Here is a 14,957-nt window from a genome sequence, read left to right on the forward strand (position 1 = left end):
ACAAATGTTGCAAAACAACAACCACAGGATGCCTGGCTGCCGCCACTGGCACATACTTGTGGTCCCACGGGCAATACCTGACAATGGTAAGAGGCACGAGGTAATCAGAGGTGAGGCACATCAGAAGAGAGGTCCCGCTTTTTACATATTGTACATATTATTACAGCCCCTTCTCTATAGTGAGCCTGCTAGAAAAGGATATTTAAAAAAAACTATTACATCTAATAATTTGGGCCATACATCAGGGTACAGATTCCTAAATACGATACGCCGATCGGCAGCCAACGATGATCAGCAATCAGTCAGGAACATAGTGGAAATTCTGCACGTTAAGAATCCTCAATTTGCCAAATCCAACCATTTTTCCGTTGGGATCGGACAATCTTGGAAATACGTTTTATTACCCCGATTCCCCGACCCAGATGTCCAGGGATCTGGGAATTGCATCAATCAGTCGATCAGTTGCAGCTGATTGCCACAATTCCCCGATCTCCCGACGCCTGGGTCGGGGAATCAGGAATATCCAACATGTAGAAATGAGTGACATAAATATTAGCACATTTTGTAATTTGCTCCGTTACAGGCGGTTCCGATGGCACCTACATTGTCGCCTTCACTCCGCAGCTTCCAGAACGGCTGAATGTAAAACCAAGAGCCCTCGTTCCCGGCCGCATCCAGAGACACGCGCATGGCATTCTTCTCCAGCAGCGCCGGAAGACGCTTGTTAACCGTGAGGTATTTGTTGCTCTTGATGTGCAGTAGCTGCAGGAAGAGGAGTCACACGCTGAGGACGGACGCATCACAGCGACATCTCAGATGCTACGCACTGCTTTCATATCGGCGTAAATGAACAGTGCTGTGTATATCATGGGATTGCGCTGCAGCATTCTCTAGTGCTGTGTGTATCATGGGATTGTGCTGCGGCTTTCGCTAGTGCCGTGTATACCATGGGATTGTGCTGCGGCTTTCCCTAGTGCCGTGTATACCATGGGATTGTGCTGCGGCTTTCCCTAGTGCCGTGTATATCATGGGATTGTGCTGCGGCTTTCCCTAGTGCTGTGTATATCATGGGATTGTGCAGCAGCTTTCTCTAGTGCTGTGTGTATCATAGGATTATGCTGCGGCTTTCCCTAGTGCCATGTATATCATGGGATTATGCTGCGGCTTTCCCTAGTGCCATGTATATCATGGGATTGTGCTGCGGCTTTCCCTAGTGCCATGTATATCATGGGATTGTGCTGCGGCTTTCCCTAGTGCCGTGTATATCATGGGATTGTGCTGCGGCTTTCCCTAGTGCCGTGTATATCATGGGATTGTGCTGCGGCTTTCCCTAGTGCTGTGTATATCATGGGATTGTGCAGCAGCTTTCTCTAGTGCTGTGTGTATCATAGGATTATGCTGCGGCTTTCCCTAGTGCCATGTATATCATGGGATTATGCTGCGGCTTTCCCTAGTGCCATGTATATCATGGGATTGTGCTGCGGCTTTCCCTAGTGCTGTGTATATCATGGGATTGTGCTGCGGCTTTCCCTAGTGCTGTGTATATCATGGGATTGTGCAGCAGCTTTCTTTAGTGCTGTGTATATTGTGGGATTGCGCTCCCTGTATAACACTGCGGTATATTACCCTCACCTGTATAACATTGCCGTATATTACCCTCACCTTTATAACACTGCGGTATATTACCCTTACCTGTATAACACTGCGGTATATTACCCTTACCTGTATAACACTGCGGTATATTACCCTTACCTGTATAACACTGCGGTATATTACCCTTACCTGTATAACACTGCGGTATATTACCCTTACCTGTATAACACTGCTGTATATTACCCTTACCTGTATAACACTGCTGTATATTACCCTTACCTGTATAACACTGCTGTATATTACCCTTACGTGTATAACACTGCGTTATATTACTCTTACCTGTATAACACTGCTGTATATTACCCTTACCTGTATAACACTGCAGTATATTACCCTTACCTGTATAACACTGCTGTATGTTACCCTTACCTGTATAACACTACTGTATATTACCCTTACCTGTATAACACTGCGGTATATTACTCTTATCTGTATAACACTGCGGTATATTACCCTTACCTGTATAACATTGCTGTATTTAACAATTTCTCCCAGCAACTTTCTGTTCTCAGACTCATTTTGTTTCTGCTCCAACTCAGCGGCGTGCTGCAAGGACACAGACAACATAAAGCTATACAGTATACACTATAAGTGGGCATGGGGACACGGCATAGGGTATATAGCAAAGGATAGGATAAAATATATGAGAATTACAGTGTAACGGTCCCTGAATTCTATAATACCGGCGCGCGTCATTCCAGTTCTTCTTTATTTCGCTTTGATAAACGTTTACGATATTAATTATCTACTAAGTTCAGGGGAAAATACAAATGGAGGGACAGTGACAGATTTAAATGGCACTTGGTCCTTTTTCTCTTTCCAGCTGTGGATCTGCGCTACGATGGGTCTGGTGCATGAACGCAACTGCGGATCACTACAGCCAGGGTACAGTACGTGGAACACATTCATTACGGCAAACGTTACACAGCTTATTGTAATAAAAGCTAACTGCCATTGGTCAGAATTAAGTGATGGTTTCATCCGCTGCTGCTGGGACAGTCCATGTCCTTATTGTTACTACGCAGCCGGTCCTTGCCTCAATGAAAACGCTTAAGCCGGCAACACATGGTATTGCATCTCGGCCCAAGAGCTGACACTCGCTTGCTCAGCACAGATGCCAAGTGGCCGGATCATCTGTTCTGAGTTTCTATTGGTCTGGAACATCACCATTACCTGCACGCAGCACCGGATGTTGCCTGGAAAAAGGTTTTGGACTGCAATTGCCGGGGCGCCACAAAGGAGCAAGAAAAAGATCATTTACACTTTAATGCTTAACTAGCTCTTAGTCAATATACAGTTATAATCGTAAGCTTGCGAGCAGGGCCTTACTACCTCTGACTGTCTGCAATTACCCGGTTTTATTCTATCACTGTTGTTTCCAATAGTAAAGCGCTATATAACAGACTGTAAATAAATAATCTCCAAAAATACAGACGTAAGGAAAATACTCATTATCTTTGCCTTGTCATCGGCAAACCACCTTTCATTCTTTATTTCAGCAACCATAATGCCATTCTGCATGCTGCCCAGGCTTGGACTGGCACACACGGGTACAGGGGAAACCACCGGTGGGCCCCACTTCCTGGGCCCCCACCTCCTGCTCTAAGGATCAGGTTCCAGACTGTGCACTTGAATTATACATCATACATATGTAACCTTATACTGGACTATGGTGTATTTTCTACAGTGCATTAATCTGGTACATTATCATGCATGCAACAGCTGAATTTACTGTATATATTTATGAAGGGGCCCAGACGTTGCACTCTCTAACGGTTAGTCAAACCAATGTGGGTGCAAGCCACACACCCTCTGCAGGCTGGCCACACCCCTAACATAGGCCCCTACCACTGCATTCCCCCGGTGGGCCCTACATGCCCCAGTCCGACACTGATGCAGCGTATCTCTTATAGCACACAAAATGCAGATTTCATCCCTTCTCCTACGAAAATATTTTCTCTTTATTTGCAAACTGTTATTATAAGTGAGGGCGAGGCCACTGAGTGCCTCCGTGTGAGGGTGTAAGTGTGACAGGCCCACCAGGATCGGGAACTGGTCGTGGGACAGCCAATGAGCTATGCTTTACTGCAGCTTTTGCAGATGTGTCCATTAAAGACCCACAAAGCAGCGTGAAGCCCACCATTTACCTGTCCCTGTTACAGCAGGCACAGCTTGGGAGGCCAAACACCAGTCTTTCATTGTAAACTGACTGACCCTCATTTAGGCCTGGCCAGCCTCCTGAAGAAGTACAGAGCTCCCTAAACTTTCGTGGGACCTTTCTTAATAAAGGAAAGAGACAAGTAACCAGGAGTTAAGACTGATGACCCCACTGCAGCACTTAGGATCAAATACAAAAATGTAGGGACTAGCGCCGGCTGCGATCGGAACTGCCAAAGGATCTGTAACAAAGGAACCCGCTGCAACCGGAATATAACTATCTGACCATCATATCCACTCATTCGATAACTAAATGAGGCGCGATAACCTTCTTACATCACAATAGCTTGTGGGCGAAGCTTAGGGACTGGGGCGGCATCACTGGTGGGCATGGAGAAAGGACCAAAAAATGTGATATGCCATAGGCGATTAGGCACAAGACGCGGTTGCATAAAGTGACGTGCGGCTTGTATATCCCCCTGTACCAGACACAGTACATAAAAAGACAATTTATCAGATAAACACCAATATGCCTATCACTACTAACTTGCCGTTACCAATCGGTATCTTCTGAACGTATGATTTCACAGACACTGGGGGATATATGTACTAACAGTAGATTTGGGTCGATGTTGAAGGATTTTTGGGCGATGTTGGGTCGATTTTTGATCGATTTTGTGTTTCAGGGTCTAAATCACACATTAACTAACATGATTTTTGACAGATTTAAAAAAAAAATGTCCAAAATCATCTGTTAGTAAATGTGGGATTTAGGGGTATATTAATTTCATAAAAATTGATCTGGGTCGATGTTTGGACGATGTTTGATCGATGTTTGGACAATTTTGTATCCTCAATGTTACCCGTGGTACAGCGATAATAGGTGTTTTCCCCAAAGACGGAATTTCCATGTAACACTGAATGACTATCTGGTGATGTAATTAGGGCATTGTGTCATACACAGGCCACAATCACACACAGGGGACTCAGCACTGAGACAGCTTGGAAAGGTCATACCTCCCACACGACGAGGCCTTGAACTACAGACCGGCCTGGCACATCCAGTGCGTATTGTGAGTGTGACCCCCCCCCCACACACACACACACACCAGCTTCCTGCCAACCCTCGCATGTCTCTGTCATACAACAGCAGCAGGAAACACGTGTGGCCTCTACACAAGGTCCGGAGCGAGGAGACCTGGATCTGAGGGTCTGATTCCCTTATTCCGGAGGTGTAGGACCCAACTACTACTAGCGATATCCAACTACTGACCCTGTAATATCTGTGATGCCTAATAATAATGACATCATCATTATCCGGCATGTTGATAGATAAACATTTGTCTGGGCCTCGTGGATATGACACTGTGCCACCTCATACCTCACATAATAACCACTTGGAATAGTGAAAGTCTTTGGAACGATGGAATGGTGGTGATACAGCTGCCTTGGGTCTAACCACCAACCCAGGGCACCCCTGCAAGTGTCCCGAGGCACCCCAGGAACACGGCACACAGTTTGGGAACCTCTGGTCTAACTAATTATTATTATTAATAATAATAATAATAATAATAATAACAACAGTTATTGGTATGGTGCACACATAACGAGTTATTCAGGTTCGTTAGCAAACCATAAAAGTTAGCAATTGAATAAAGCCATGCTGCACTGCAGGTGGTGCAGATGTAACATGTGCAGAGAGAGTCACAGCTGGGTACACAAAGAGCCTGGCTGATCAGAACCATTCTACCCAATCAGCTGGGATTGAACAAGTGTGTACTTCAGCCCCTGTCCCAGTAGAGCTTACAATCTACATTTCCTACCACATACACACACACACTAGAGTAAATATTTTTTTATCAGAAGCCTATTACCTTACCAGTATGCATTGGGAGTTTGGGAGTAAATCAGAGCATTCGCAAAAACACTGGGAGAACATACAAACCCCACACATATATTGCCTTTGTCTGGAACTGAACTCATGACCTCCGATGCTGTGAGACAGTAATGCTAACCAGACCACCAACCACGGCACACCAGCTGACCCTGAGATATGTCCTGCCCCTGCATTTCCTAAAGGAAAGGTTTCCTGATATGCATTATGTTACATGGTGCTGTCTCGTTACCCTGGGGTGGAGTAATCGGAGCCGACAGAATGACACACCTAGGGCTATAGACTATCCAGGTGACATAATTGTAGCCCTGGTATGGGTCTGCGCGCCTGTGGCTGGTGTGTCACATTACTACTATCTAATACAGAGGGATAATAACACTATACATGATAACTATCCATTATTAGGTTTACCAGCATTGTCCAAAACCGGCTTGTCGGCTTCCTCTCAGTGGAATCCTTTTACCTGGACTCTGGGAAGATTTGACGCAGACTGGAAAATTACCTGACAACGCCTAAGGGTCAGGACTGGGGAGTGAGCGCGGTGGAGGGGCCAGACTGCAGCCGTCACCTGACATCCCCTAAGGGTCAGGACTGGGGAGAGAGAGCGGTGGAGGGCCAGACTGCAGCTGTCACCTGACAACCCCTAAGGGTCAGGACTGGGGAGTGAGCGCGGTGGAGGGGCCAGACTGCAGCCGTCACCTGACATCCCCTAAGGGTCAGGACTGGGGAGAGAGAGCGGTGGAGGGCCAGACTGCAGCTGTCACCTGACAACCCCTAAGGGTCAGGACTGGGGAGTGAGCGCGGTGGAGGGGCCAGACTGCAGCTGTCACCTGACATCCCCTAAGGGTCAGGACTGGGGAGTGAGCGCGGTGGAAGGCCAGACTGCAGCTGTCACCTGACAACCCCTAAAGGTCAGGACTGGGGAGAGAGCGCGGTGGAAGGCCAGACTGCAGCTGTTACCTGACATCCCCTAAGGGTCAGGATTGGGGAAAGAGCGATGGAGGGCCAAACTGCAGCTGTCACCTGACAACCCCTAAGGGTCAGGATTGGGAAAAGAGCGATGGAGGGCCAAACTGCAGCTGTCACCTGACAACCCCTAAGGGTCAGGACTGGGGAGAGAGAGCGATGGAGGGCCAGACTGCAGCTGTCACCTGACAACCCCTAAGGGTCAGGACTGGGGAGAGAGAGCGGTGGAGAGGCCAGACTGCAGCTGTCACCCGACAACCCCTAAGGGTCAGGATTGGGGAGAGAGCGCGGTGGAGGGCCAGACTGCAGCTGTCACCTGACAACCCCTAAGGGTCAGGACTGGGGAGAGAGAGCGGTGGAAGGCCAGACTGCAGCTGTCACCTGACATCCCCTAAGGGTCAGGATTGGGGAAAGAGCGATGGAGGGCCAAACTGCAGCTGTCACCTGACAACCCCTAAGGGTCAGGACTGGGGAGAGAGAGCGATGGAGGGCCAGACTGCAGCTGTCACCTGACAACCCCTAAGGGTCAGGACTGGGGAGAGAGAGCGGTGGAGAGGCCAGACTGCAGCTGTCACCCGACAACCCCTAAGGGTCAGGATTGGGGAGAGAGCGCGGTGGAGGGCCAGACTGCAGCTGTCACCCGACAACCCCTAAGGGTCAGGATTGGGGAAAGAGCGATGGAGGGCCAGACTGCAGCTGTCACCTGACAACCCCTAAGGGTCAGGACTGGGGAGAGAGAGCGGTGGAGAGCCAGACTGCAGCTGTCACCCGACAACCCCTAAGGGTCAGGACTGGGGAGAGAGCGCGGTGGAGGACCAGACTGCAGCTGTCACCCGACAACCCCTAAGGGTCAGGATTGGGGAAAGAGCGATGGAGGGCCAGACTGCAGCTGTCACCTGACAACCCCTAAGGGTCAGGACTGGGGAGAGAGAGCGATGGAGGGGCCAGACTGCAGCTGTCACCTGACAACCCCTAAGGGTCAGGATTGGGGAAAGAGCGATGGAGAGGCCAGACTGCAGCTGTCACCTGACAACCCCTAAGGGTCAGGACTGGGGAGAGAGAGCGATGGAGGGCCAGACTGCAGCTGTCACCTGACATCCCCTAAGGGTCAGGACTGGGGAGAGAGAGCGGTGGAAGGCCAGACTGCAGCTGTCACCTGACAACCCCTAAGGGTCAGGATTGGGGAAAGAGCGATGGAGGGCCAGACTGCAGCTGTCACCTGACAACCCCTAAGGGTCAGGACTGGGGAGAGAGAGCGATGGAGGGCCAGACTGCAGCTGTCACCTGACATCCCCTAAGGGTCAGGACTGGGGAGAGAGAGCGATGGAGGGCCAGACTGCAGCTGTCACCTGACAACCCCTAAGGGTCAGGACTGGGGAGTGAGCGCGGTGGAGAGCCAGACTGCAGCTGTTACCTGACAACCCCTAAGGGTCAGGACTGGGGAGTGAGAGCGATGGAGGGCCAGACTGCAGCTGTCACCTGACATCCCCTAAGGGTCAGGACTGGGGAGAGAGAGCGATGGAGGGCCAGACTGCAGCCGTCACCTGACATCCCCTAAGGGTCAGGACTGGGGAGAGAGAGCAGTGGAAGGCCAGACTGCAGCTGTCACCTGACAACCCCTAAGGGTCAGGATTGGGGAGAGAGAGCGGTGGAGGGCCAGACTGCAGCTGTCACCTGACAACCCCTAAGGGTCAGGACTGGGGAGAGAGAGCGGTGGAGAGCCAGCCTGCAGCTGTCACCTGACATCCCCTAAGGGTCAGGACTGGGGAGAGAGAGCGGTGGAAGGCCAGACTGCAGCTGTCACCTGACAACCCCTAAGGGTCAGGACAGGGGAGAGAGAGCGGTGGAGGGCCAGACTGCAGCTGTCACCTGACATCCCCTAAGGGTCAGGACAGGGGAGAGAGAGCGGTGGAGGGCCAGACTGCAGCTGTCACCTGACATCCCCTAAGGGTCAGGACTGGGGAGAGAGAGCGGTGGAGGGGCCAGACTGCAGCTGTCACCTGACATCCCCTAAGGGTCAGGACTGGGGAGAGAGAGCGGTGGAGAGCCACCCTGCAGCTGATGTGTATGCACCATTTTGGCCGGGGGTAGGCTCAGGCCACGTGACACAGAAGACTGAAAAACGAACGTCCTGGCATAAACCTTTCAACTACAGTTTTTGAAAACCAAAGGAAAATATGTGGAAACTGCAGAGAACATTTATTTTAGGCAGTTTATAACATAAAGCACGTTCTTAAAGCCTATTGAGCAAGCACTGAAGTGAATGGTGAATACAACAATGTACGGGAATGTTCTGTACACGTAGCTTCTGATAAGCACTTGTGACACCTTATTTTCAATGTTGCCGCCATATTCAGAAGCTGCAGCGCTCTGTACAATATAGTGGAGTCATGTGTAACAACATAGCACTCTATACTATAGAGCAACTTAAAGAACACATGTACAATCCTCTGTAACCGTACAATACAGAGCCCAGCCTCTGTGACCAGCATACAATATAGAGCCCAGGCCTCTGTGACCAGCATACAATATAGAGCCCAGGCCTCTGTGACCAGCATACAATATAGAGCCCAGGCCTCTGTGACCAGTATACAATACAGGGCCCAGGCCTCTGTGACCAGTATACAATACAGGGCCCAGGCCTCTGTGACCAGTATACAATACAGAGCCCAGACCCTGTTACCAGTATACAATACAGAGCCCAGGCCTCTGTGACCAGCATACAATATAGAGCCCAGGCCTCTGTGACCAGTATACAATACAGAGCCCAGGCCTCTGTGACCAGTATACAATACAGAGCCCAGTCCTCTGTGACCAGTATACAATACAGAGCCCAGGCCTCTGTGACCAGTGTACAATACAGAGCCCAGGCCCCTGTGACCAGTGTACAATACAGAGCCCAGGCCCCTGTGACCAGTGTACAATACAGAGCCCAGGCCCCTGTGGCCAGTGTACAATACAGAGCCCAGGCCCCTGTGACCAGTGTACAATACAGAGCCCATGCCTCTGTGACCAGTGTACAATACAGAGCCCAGGCCCCTGTGACCAGTGTACAATACAGAGCCCAGGCATCTGTGACCAGTATACAATACAGAGCCCATGACCTAGTGACCAGTATACAATACAGAGCCCAGGCCCCTGTGACCAGTATACAATACAGAGCCAAGGCCCTAGTGACCAGTATACAATACAGAGCCCAGGCCCCTGTGACCAGTATACAATACAGAGCCCAGGCCCCTGTGACCAGTATAAATACAGAGCCCAGACCCCTGTGACCAGTATACAATACAGAGCCCAGGCCCCTGTGACCAGTATACAATACAGAGCCCAGGCCCCTGTGACCAGTGTACAATACAGAGCCCAGGCCCCTGTGACCAGTGTACAATACAGAGCCCAGGCCCCTGTGACCAGTGTACAATACAGAGCCCAGGCCCCTGTGACCAGTGTACAATACAGAGCCCAGGCCTCTGTGACCAGTGTACAATACAGAGCCCAGGCCTCTGTGACCAGTGTACAATACAGAGCCCAGGCCCCTGTGACCAGTGTACAATACAGAGCCCAGGCCCCTGTGACCAGTATACAATATAGAGCCCAGGTCCCTGTGACCAGTGTACAATACAGAGCCCAGGCCTCTATGATCAGTGTACAATACAGAGCCCAGGCCCCTGTGACCAGTGTACAATACAGAGCCCAGGCCCCTGTGACCAGTGTACAATACAGAGCCCAGGCCCCTGTGACCAGTGCACAATACAGAGCCCAGGCCTCTGTGACCAGTGTACAATACAGAGCCCAGGCCTCTGTGACCAGTGTACAATACAGAGCCCAGGCCTCTGTGACCAGTGTACAATACAGAACCCAGGCCTCTGTGACCAGTGTACAATACAGAGACCAGTCCCCAGTGACCAGTGTACAATACAGAGCCCAGGCCCCAGTGACCAGTGTACAATACAGAGCCCAGGCCCCTGTGACCAGTGTACAATACAGAGCCCAGGCCCCTGTGACCAGTGTACAATACAGAGCCCAGGCCTCTGTGACCAGTGTACAATACAGAGCCCAGGCCTCTGTGACCAGTGTACAATACAGAGCCCAGGCCCCTGTGACCAGTGTACAATACAGAGCCCAGGCCCCTGTGACCAGTATACAATACAGAGCCCAGGCCCCTGTGACCAGTGTACAATACAGAGCCCAGGCCTCTGTGATCAGTGTACAATACAAAGCCCAGGCCCCTGTGACCAGTGTACAATACAGAGCCCAGGCCTCTGTGACCAGTGTACAATACAGAGCCCAGGCCTCTGTGACCAGTGTACAATACAGAGCCCAGGCCCCTGTGACCAGTGTACAATACAGAGCCCAGGCCCCTGTGACCAGTATACAATATAGAGCTCAGGCCCCTGTGACCAGTGTACAATACAGAGCCCAGGCCTCTGTGATCAGTGTACAATACAGAGCCCAGGCCCCTGTGACCAGTGTACAATACAGAGACCAGGCCCCTGTGACCAGTGTACAATACAGAGCCCAGGCCTCTGTGACCAGTGTACAATACAGAGCCCAGGCCTCTGTGACCAGTGTACAATACAGAGCCCAGGCCCCTGTGACCAGTGTACAATACAGAGCCCAGGCCCCTGTGACCAGTATACAATACAGAGCCCAGGCCCCTGTGACCAGTGTACAATACAGAGCCCAGGCCCCTGTGACCAGTGTACAATACAGAGCCCAGGCCTCTGTGACCAGTGTACAATACAGAGCCCAGGCCTCTGTGACCAGTGTACAATACAGAGCCCAGGCCTCTGTGACCAGTGTACAATACAGAGCCCAGGCCCCTGTGACCAGTGTACAATACAGAGCCCAGGCCCCTGTGACCAGTATACAATATAGAGCCAAGGCCCCTGTGACCAGTGTACAATACAGAGCCCAGGCCCCTGTGACCAGTGTACAATTCAGAGCCCAGGCCCCAGTGACCAGTGTACAATACAGAGCCCAGGCCCCTGTGACCAGTGTACAATACAGAGCCCAGGCCTCGGTGACCAGTGTACAATACAGAGCCCAGGCCCCTGTGACCAGTGTACAATACAGAGCCCAGGCCCCAGTGACCAGTGTACAATACAGAGCCCAGGCCCCTGTGACCAGTGTACAATACAGAGCCCAGGCCCCAGTGTACAATACAGAACCCAGGCCTCTGTGACCAGTGCACAATACAGAGCCCAGGCCCCTGTGACCAGTGTACAATACAGAGCCCAGGCCCCTGTGACCAGTGTACAATACAGAGCCCAGGCCCGTGTGACCAGTGTACAATACAGAGCCCAGGCCCGTGTGACCAGTGTACAATACAGAGCCCAGGCCCCTGTGACCAGTGTACAATACAGAGCCCAGGCCTCTGTGACCAGGATACAATACAGAGTCAAGTCCCCAGTGACCAGTGTACAATACAGAGCCTAGGCCCCTGTGACCAGTGTACAATACAGAGACCAGTCCCCAGTGACCAGTATACAATACAGAGCCCTGGCCCCAGTGACCAGTGTACAATACAGAGCCCAGGCCCCTGTGACCAGTGTACAATACAGAGCCCAGGCCTCTGTGACCAGGATACAATACAGAGCCCAGGCCTCTGTGACCAGGATACAATACAGAGCCAAGTCCCCAGTGACCAGTGTACAATACAGAGCCCAGGCCCCTGTGACCAGTGTACAATACAGAGCCCAGGCCTCTGTGACCAGTGTACAATACAGAGCCCAGGCCTCTGTGACCAGTGTACAATACAGAGCCCAGGCCCCTGTGACCAGTGTACAATACAGAGCCCAGGCCCCTGTGACCAGTATACAATACAGAGCCCAGGCCCCTGTGACCAGTGTACAATACAGAGCCCAGGCCCCTGTGACCAGTGTACAATACAGAGCCCAGGCCTCTGTGACCAGTGTACAATACAGAGCCCAGGCCTCTGTGACCAGTGTACAATACAGAGCCCAGGCCTCTGTGACCAGTGTACAATACAGAGCCCAGGCCCCTGTGACCAGTGTACAATACAGAGCCCAGGCCCCTGTGACCAGTATACAATATAGAGCCAAGGCCCCTGTGACCAGTGTACAATACAGAGCCCAGGCCCCTGTGACCAGTGTACAATTCAGAGCCCAGGCCCCAGTGACCAGTGTACAATACAGAGCCCAGGCCCCTGTGACCAGTGTACAATACAGAGCCCAGGCCTCGGTGACCAGTGTACAATACAGAGCCCAGGCCCCTGTGACCAGTGTACAATACAGAGCCCAGGCCCCAGTGACCAGTGTACAATACAGAGCCCAGGCCCCTGTGACCAGTGTACAATACAGAGCCCAGGCCCCAGTGTACAATACAGAACCCAGGCCTCTGTGACCAGTGCACAATACAGAGCCCAGGCCCCTGTGACCAGTGTACAATACAGAGCCCAGGCCCCTGTGACCAGTGTACAATACAGAGCCCAGGCCCGTGTGACCAGTGTACAATACAGAGCCCAGGCCCGTGTGACCAGTGTACAATACAGAGCCCAGGCCCCTGTGACCAGTGTACAATACAGAGCCCAGGCCTCTGTGACCAGGATACAATACAGAGTCAAGTCCCCAGTGACCAGTGTACAATACAGAGCCTAGGCCCCTGTGACCAGTGTACAATACAGAGACCAGTCCCCAGTGACCAGTATACAATACAGAGCCCTGGCCCCAGTGACCAGTGTACAATACAGAGCCCAGGCCCCTGTGACCAGTGTACAATACAGAGCCCAGGCCTCTGTGACCAGGATACAATACAGAGCCCAGGCCTCTGTGACCAGGATACAATACAGAGCCAAGTCCCCAGTGACCAGTGTACAATACAGAGCCCAGGCCCCTGTGACCAGTGTACAATACAGAGCCCAGGCCCCTGTGACCAGTGTACAATACAGAGCCCAGGCCCCTGTGACCAGTGTACAATACAGAGCCCAGGCCCCAGTGACCAGTGTACAATACAGAGCCCAGGCCCCAGTGACCAGTGTACAATACAGAGCCCAGGCCCCAGTGACCAGTGTACAATACAGAGCCCAGGCCCCAGTGACCAGTGTACAATACAGAGCCCAGGCCCCTGTGACCAGTGTACAATACAGTGCCCAGGCCCCTGTGACCATTGTACAATACAGTGCCCAGGCCCCTGTGACCAGTGTACAATACAGTGCCCAGGCCCCAGTGACCAGTGTACAATACAGAGCCCAGGCCCCAGTGTACAATACAGAACCCAGGCCCCAGTGACCAGTGTACAATACAGAGCCCAGGCCCCTGTGACCAGTGCACAATACAGAGCCCAGGCCCCTGTGACCAGTGTACAATAAAGAGCCCAGGCCCCTGTGACCAGTGTACAATACAGAGCCCAGGCCCCTGTGACCAGTGTACAATACAGAGCCCAGGCCCCTGTGACCAGTGTACAATACAGAGCCCAGGCCCCAGTGACCAGTGTACAATACAGAGCCCAGGCCGCAGTGACCAGTGTACAATACAAAGCCCAGGCCGCAGTGACCAGTGTACAATACAGGGCCCAGGCCCCTGTGACCAGTGTACAATACAGAGCCCAGGCCCCTGTGACCAGTGTACAATACAGAGCCCATGCCCCAGTGACCAGTGTACAATACAGAGCCCAGGCCGCAGTGACCAGTGTACAATACAAAGCCCAGGCCGCAGTGACCAGTGTATAATACAGGGCCCTGGCCGCAGTGACCAGTGTACAATACAGGGCCCAGGCCCCTGTGACCAGTGTACAATACAGAGCCCAGGCCCCTGTGACCAGTATACAATATAGAGCCCAGGCCTCGGTGACCAGTGTACAATACAGAGCCCAGGCCCCTGTGACCAGTGTACAATACAGAGCCCAGGCCCCAGTGACCAGTGTACAATACAGAGCCCAGGCCCCTGTGACCAGTGTACAATACAGAGCCCAGGCCCCAGTGTACAATACAGAACCCAGGCCTCTGTGACCAGTGCACAATACAGAGCCCAGGCCCCTGTGACCAGTGTACAATACAGAGCCCAGGCCCCTGTGACCAGTGTACAATACAGAGCCCAGGCCCGTGTGACCAGTGTACAATACAGAGCCCAGGCCCGTGTGACCAGTGTACAATACAGAGCCCAGGCCCCTGTGACCAGTGTACAATACAGAGCCCAGGCCTCTGTGACCAGGATACAATACAGAGTCAAGTCCCCAGTGACCAGTGTACAATACAAAGCCTAGGCCCCTGTGACCAGTGTACAATACAGAGACCAGTCCCCAGTGACCAGTATACAATACAGAGCCCTGG

The 14,957-nt window shown here is 52.0% G+C and overlaps 1 protein-coding gene across 4 annotated transcripts in view; it reads right to left on the bottom strand.

Annotated features, from left to right (window-relative positions):
* Positions 1–14,957, bottom strand: part of ITPR2 (inositol 1,4,5-trisphosphate receptor type 2) — a 490,021-nt gene that overhangs the window by 379,891 nt on the left and 95,173 nt on the right. For all 4 annotated transcript variants that reach the window (XM_063929104.1, XM_063929105.1, XM_063929106.1 and 1 more), the window contains exons 4-5: positions 2,113–2,199; positions 604–762 (exon numbers count right to left, since the gene is read on the bottom strand). In XM_063929104.1, the coding sequence (XP_063785174.1) occupies positions 604–762; positions 2,113–2,199 (246 nt within the window). The remainder of the gene's footprint in view (positions 1–603; positions 763–2,112; positions 2,200–14,957) is intronic.

Source organism: Pseudophryne corroboree, chromosome 6, assembly GCF_028390025.1.
Source record: "Pseudophryne corroboree isolate aPseCor3 chromosome 6, aPseCor3.hap2, whole genome shotgun sequence".
Lineage (NCBI taxonomy): Eukaryota > Metazoa > Chordata > Amphibia > Anura > Myobatrachidae > Pseudophryne > Pseudophryne corroboree.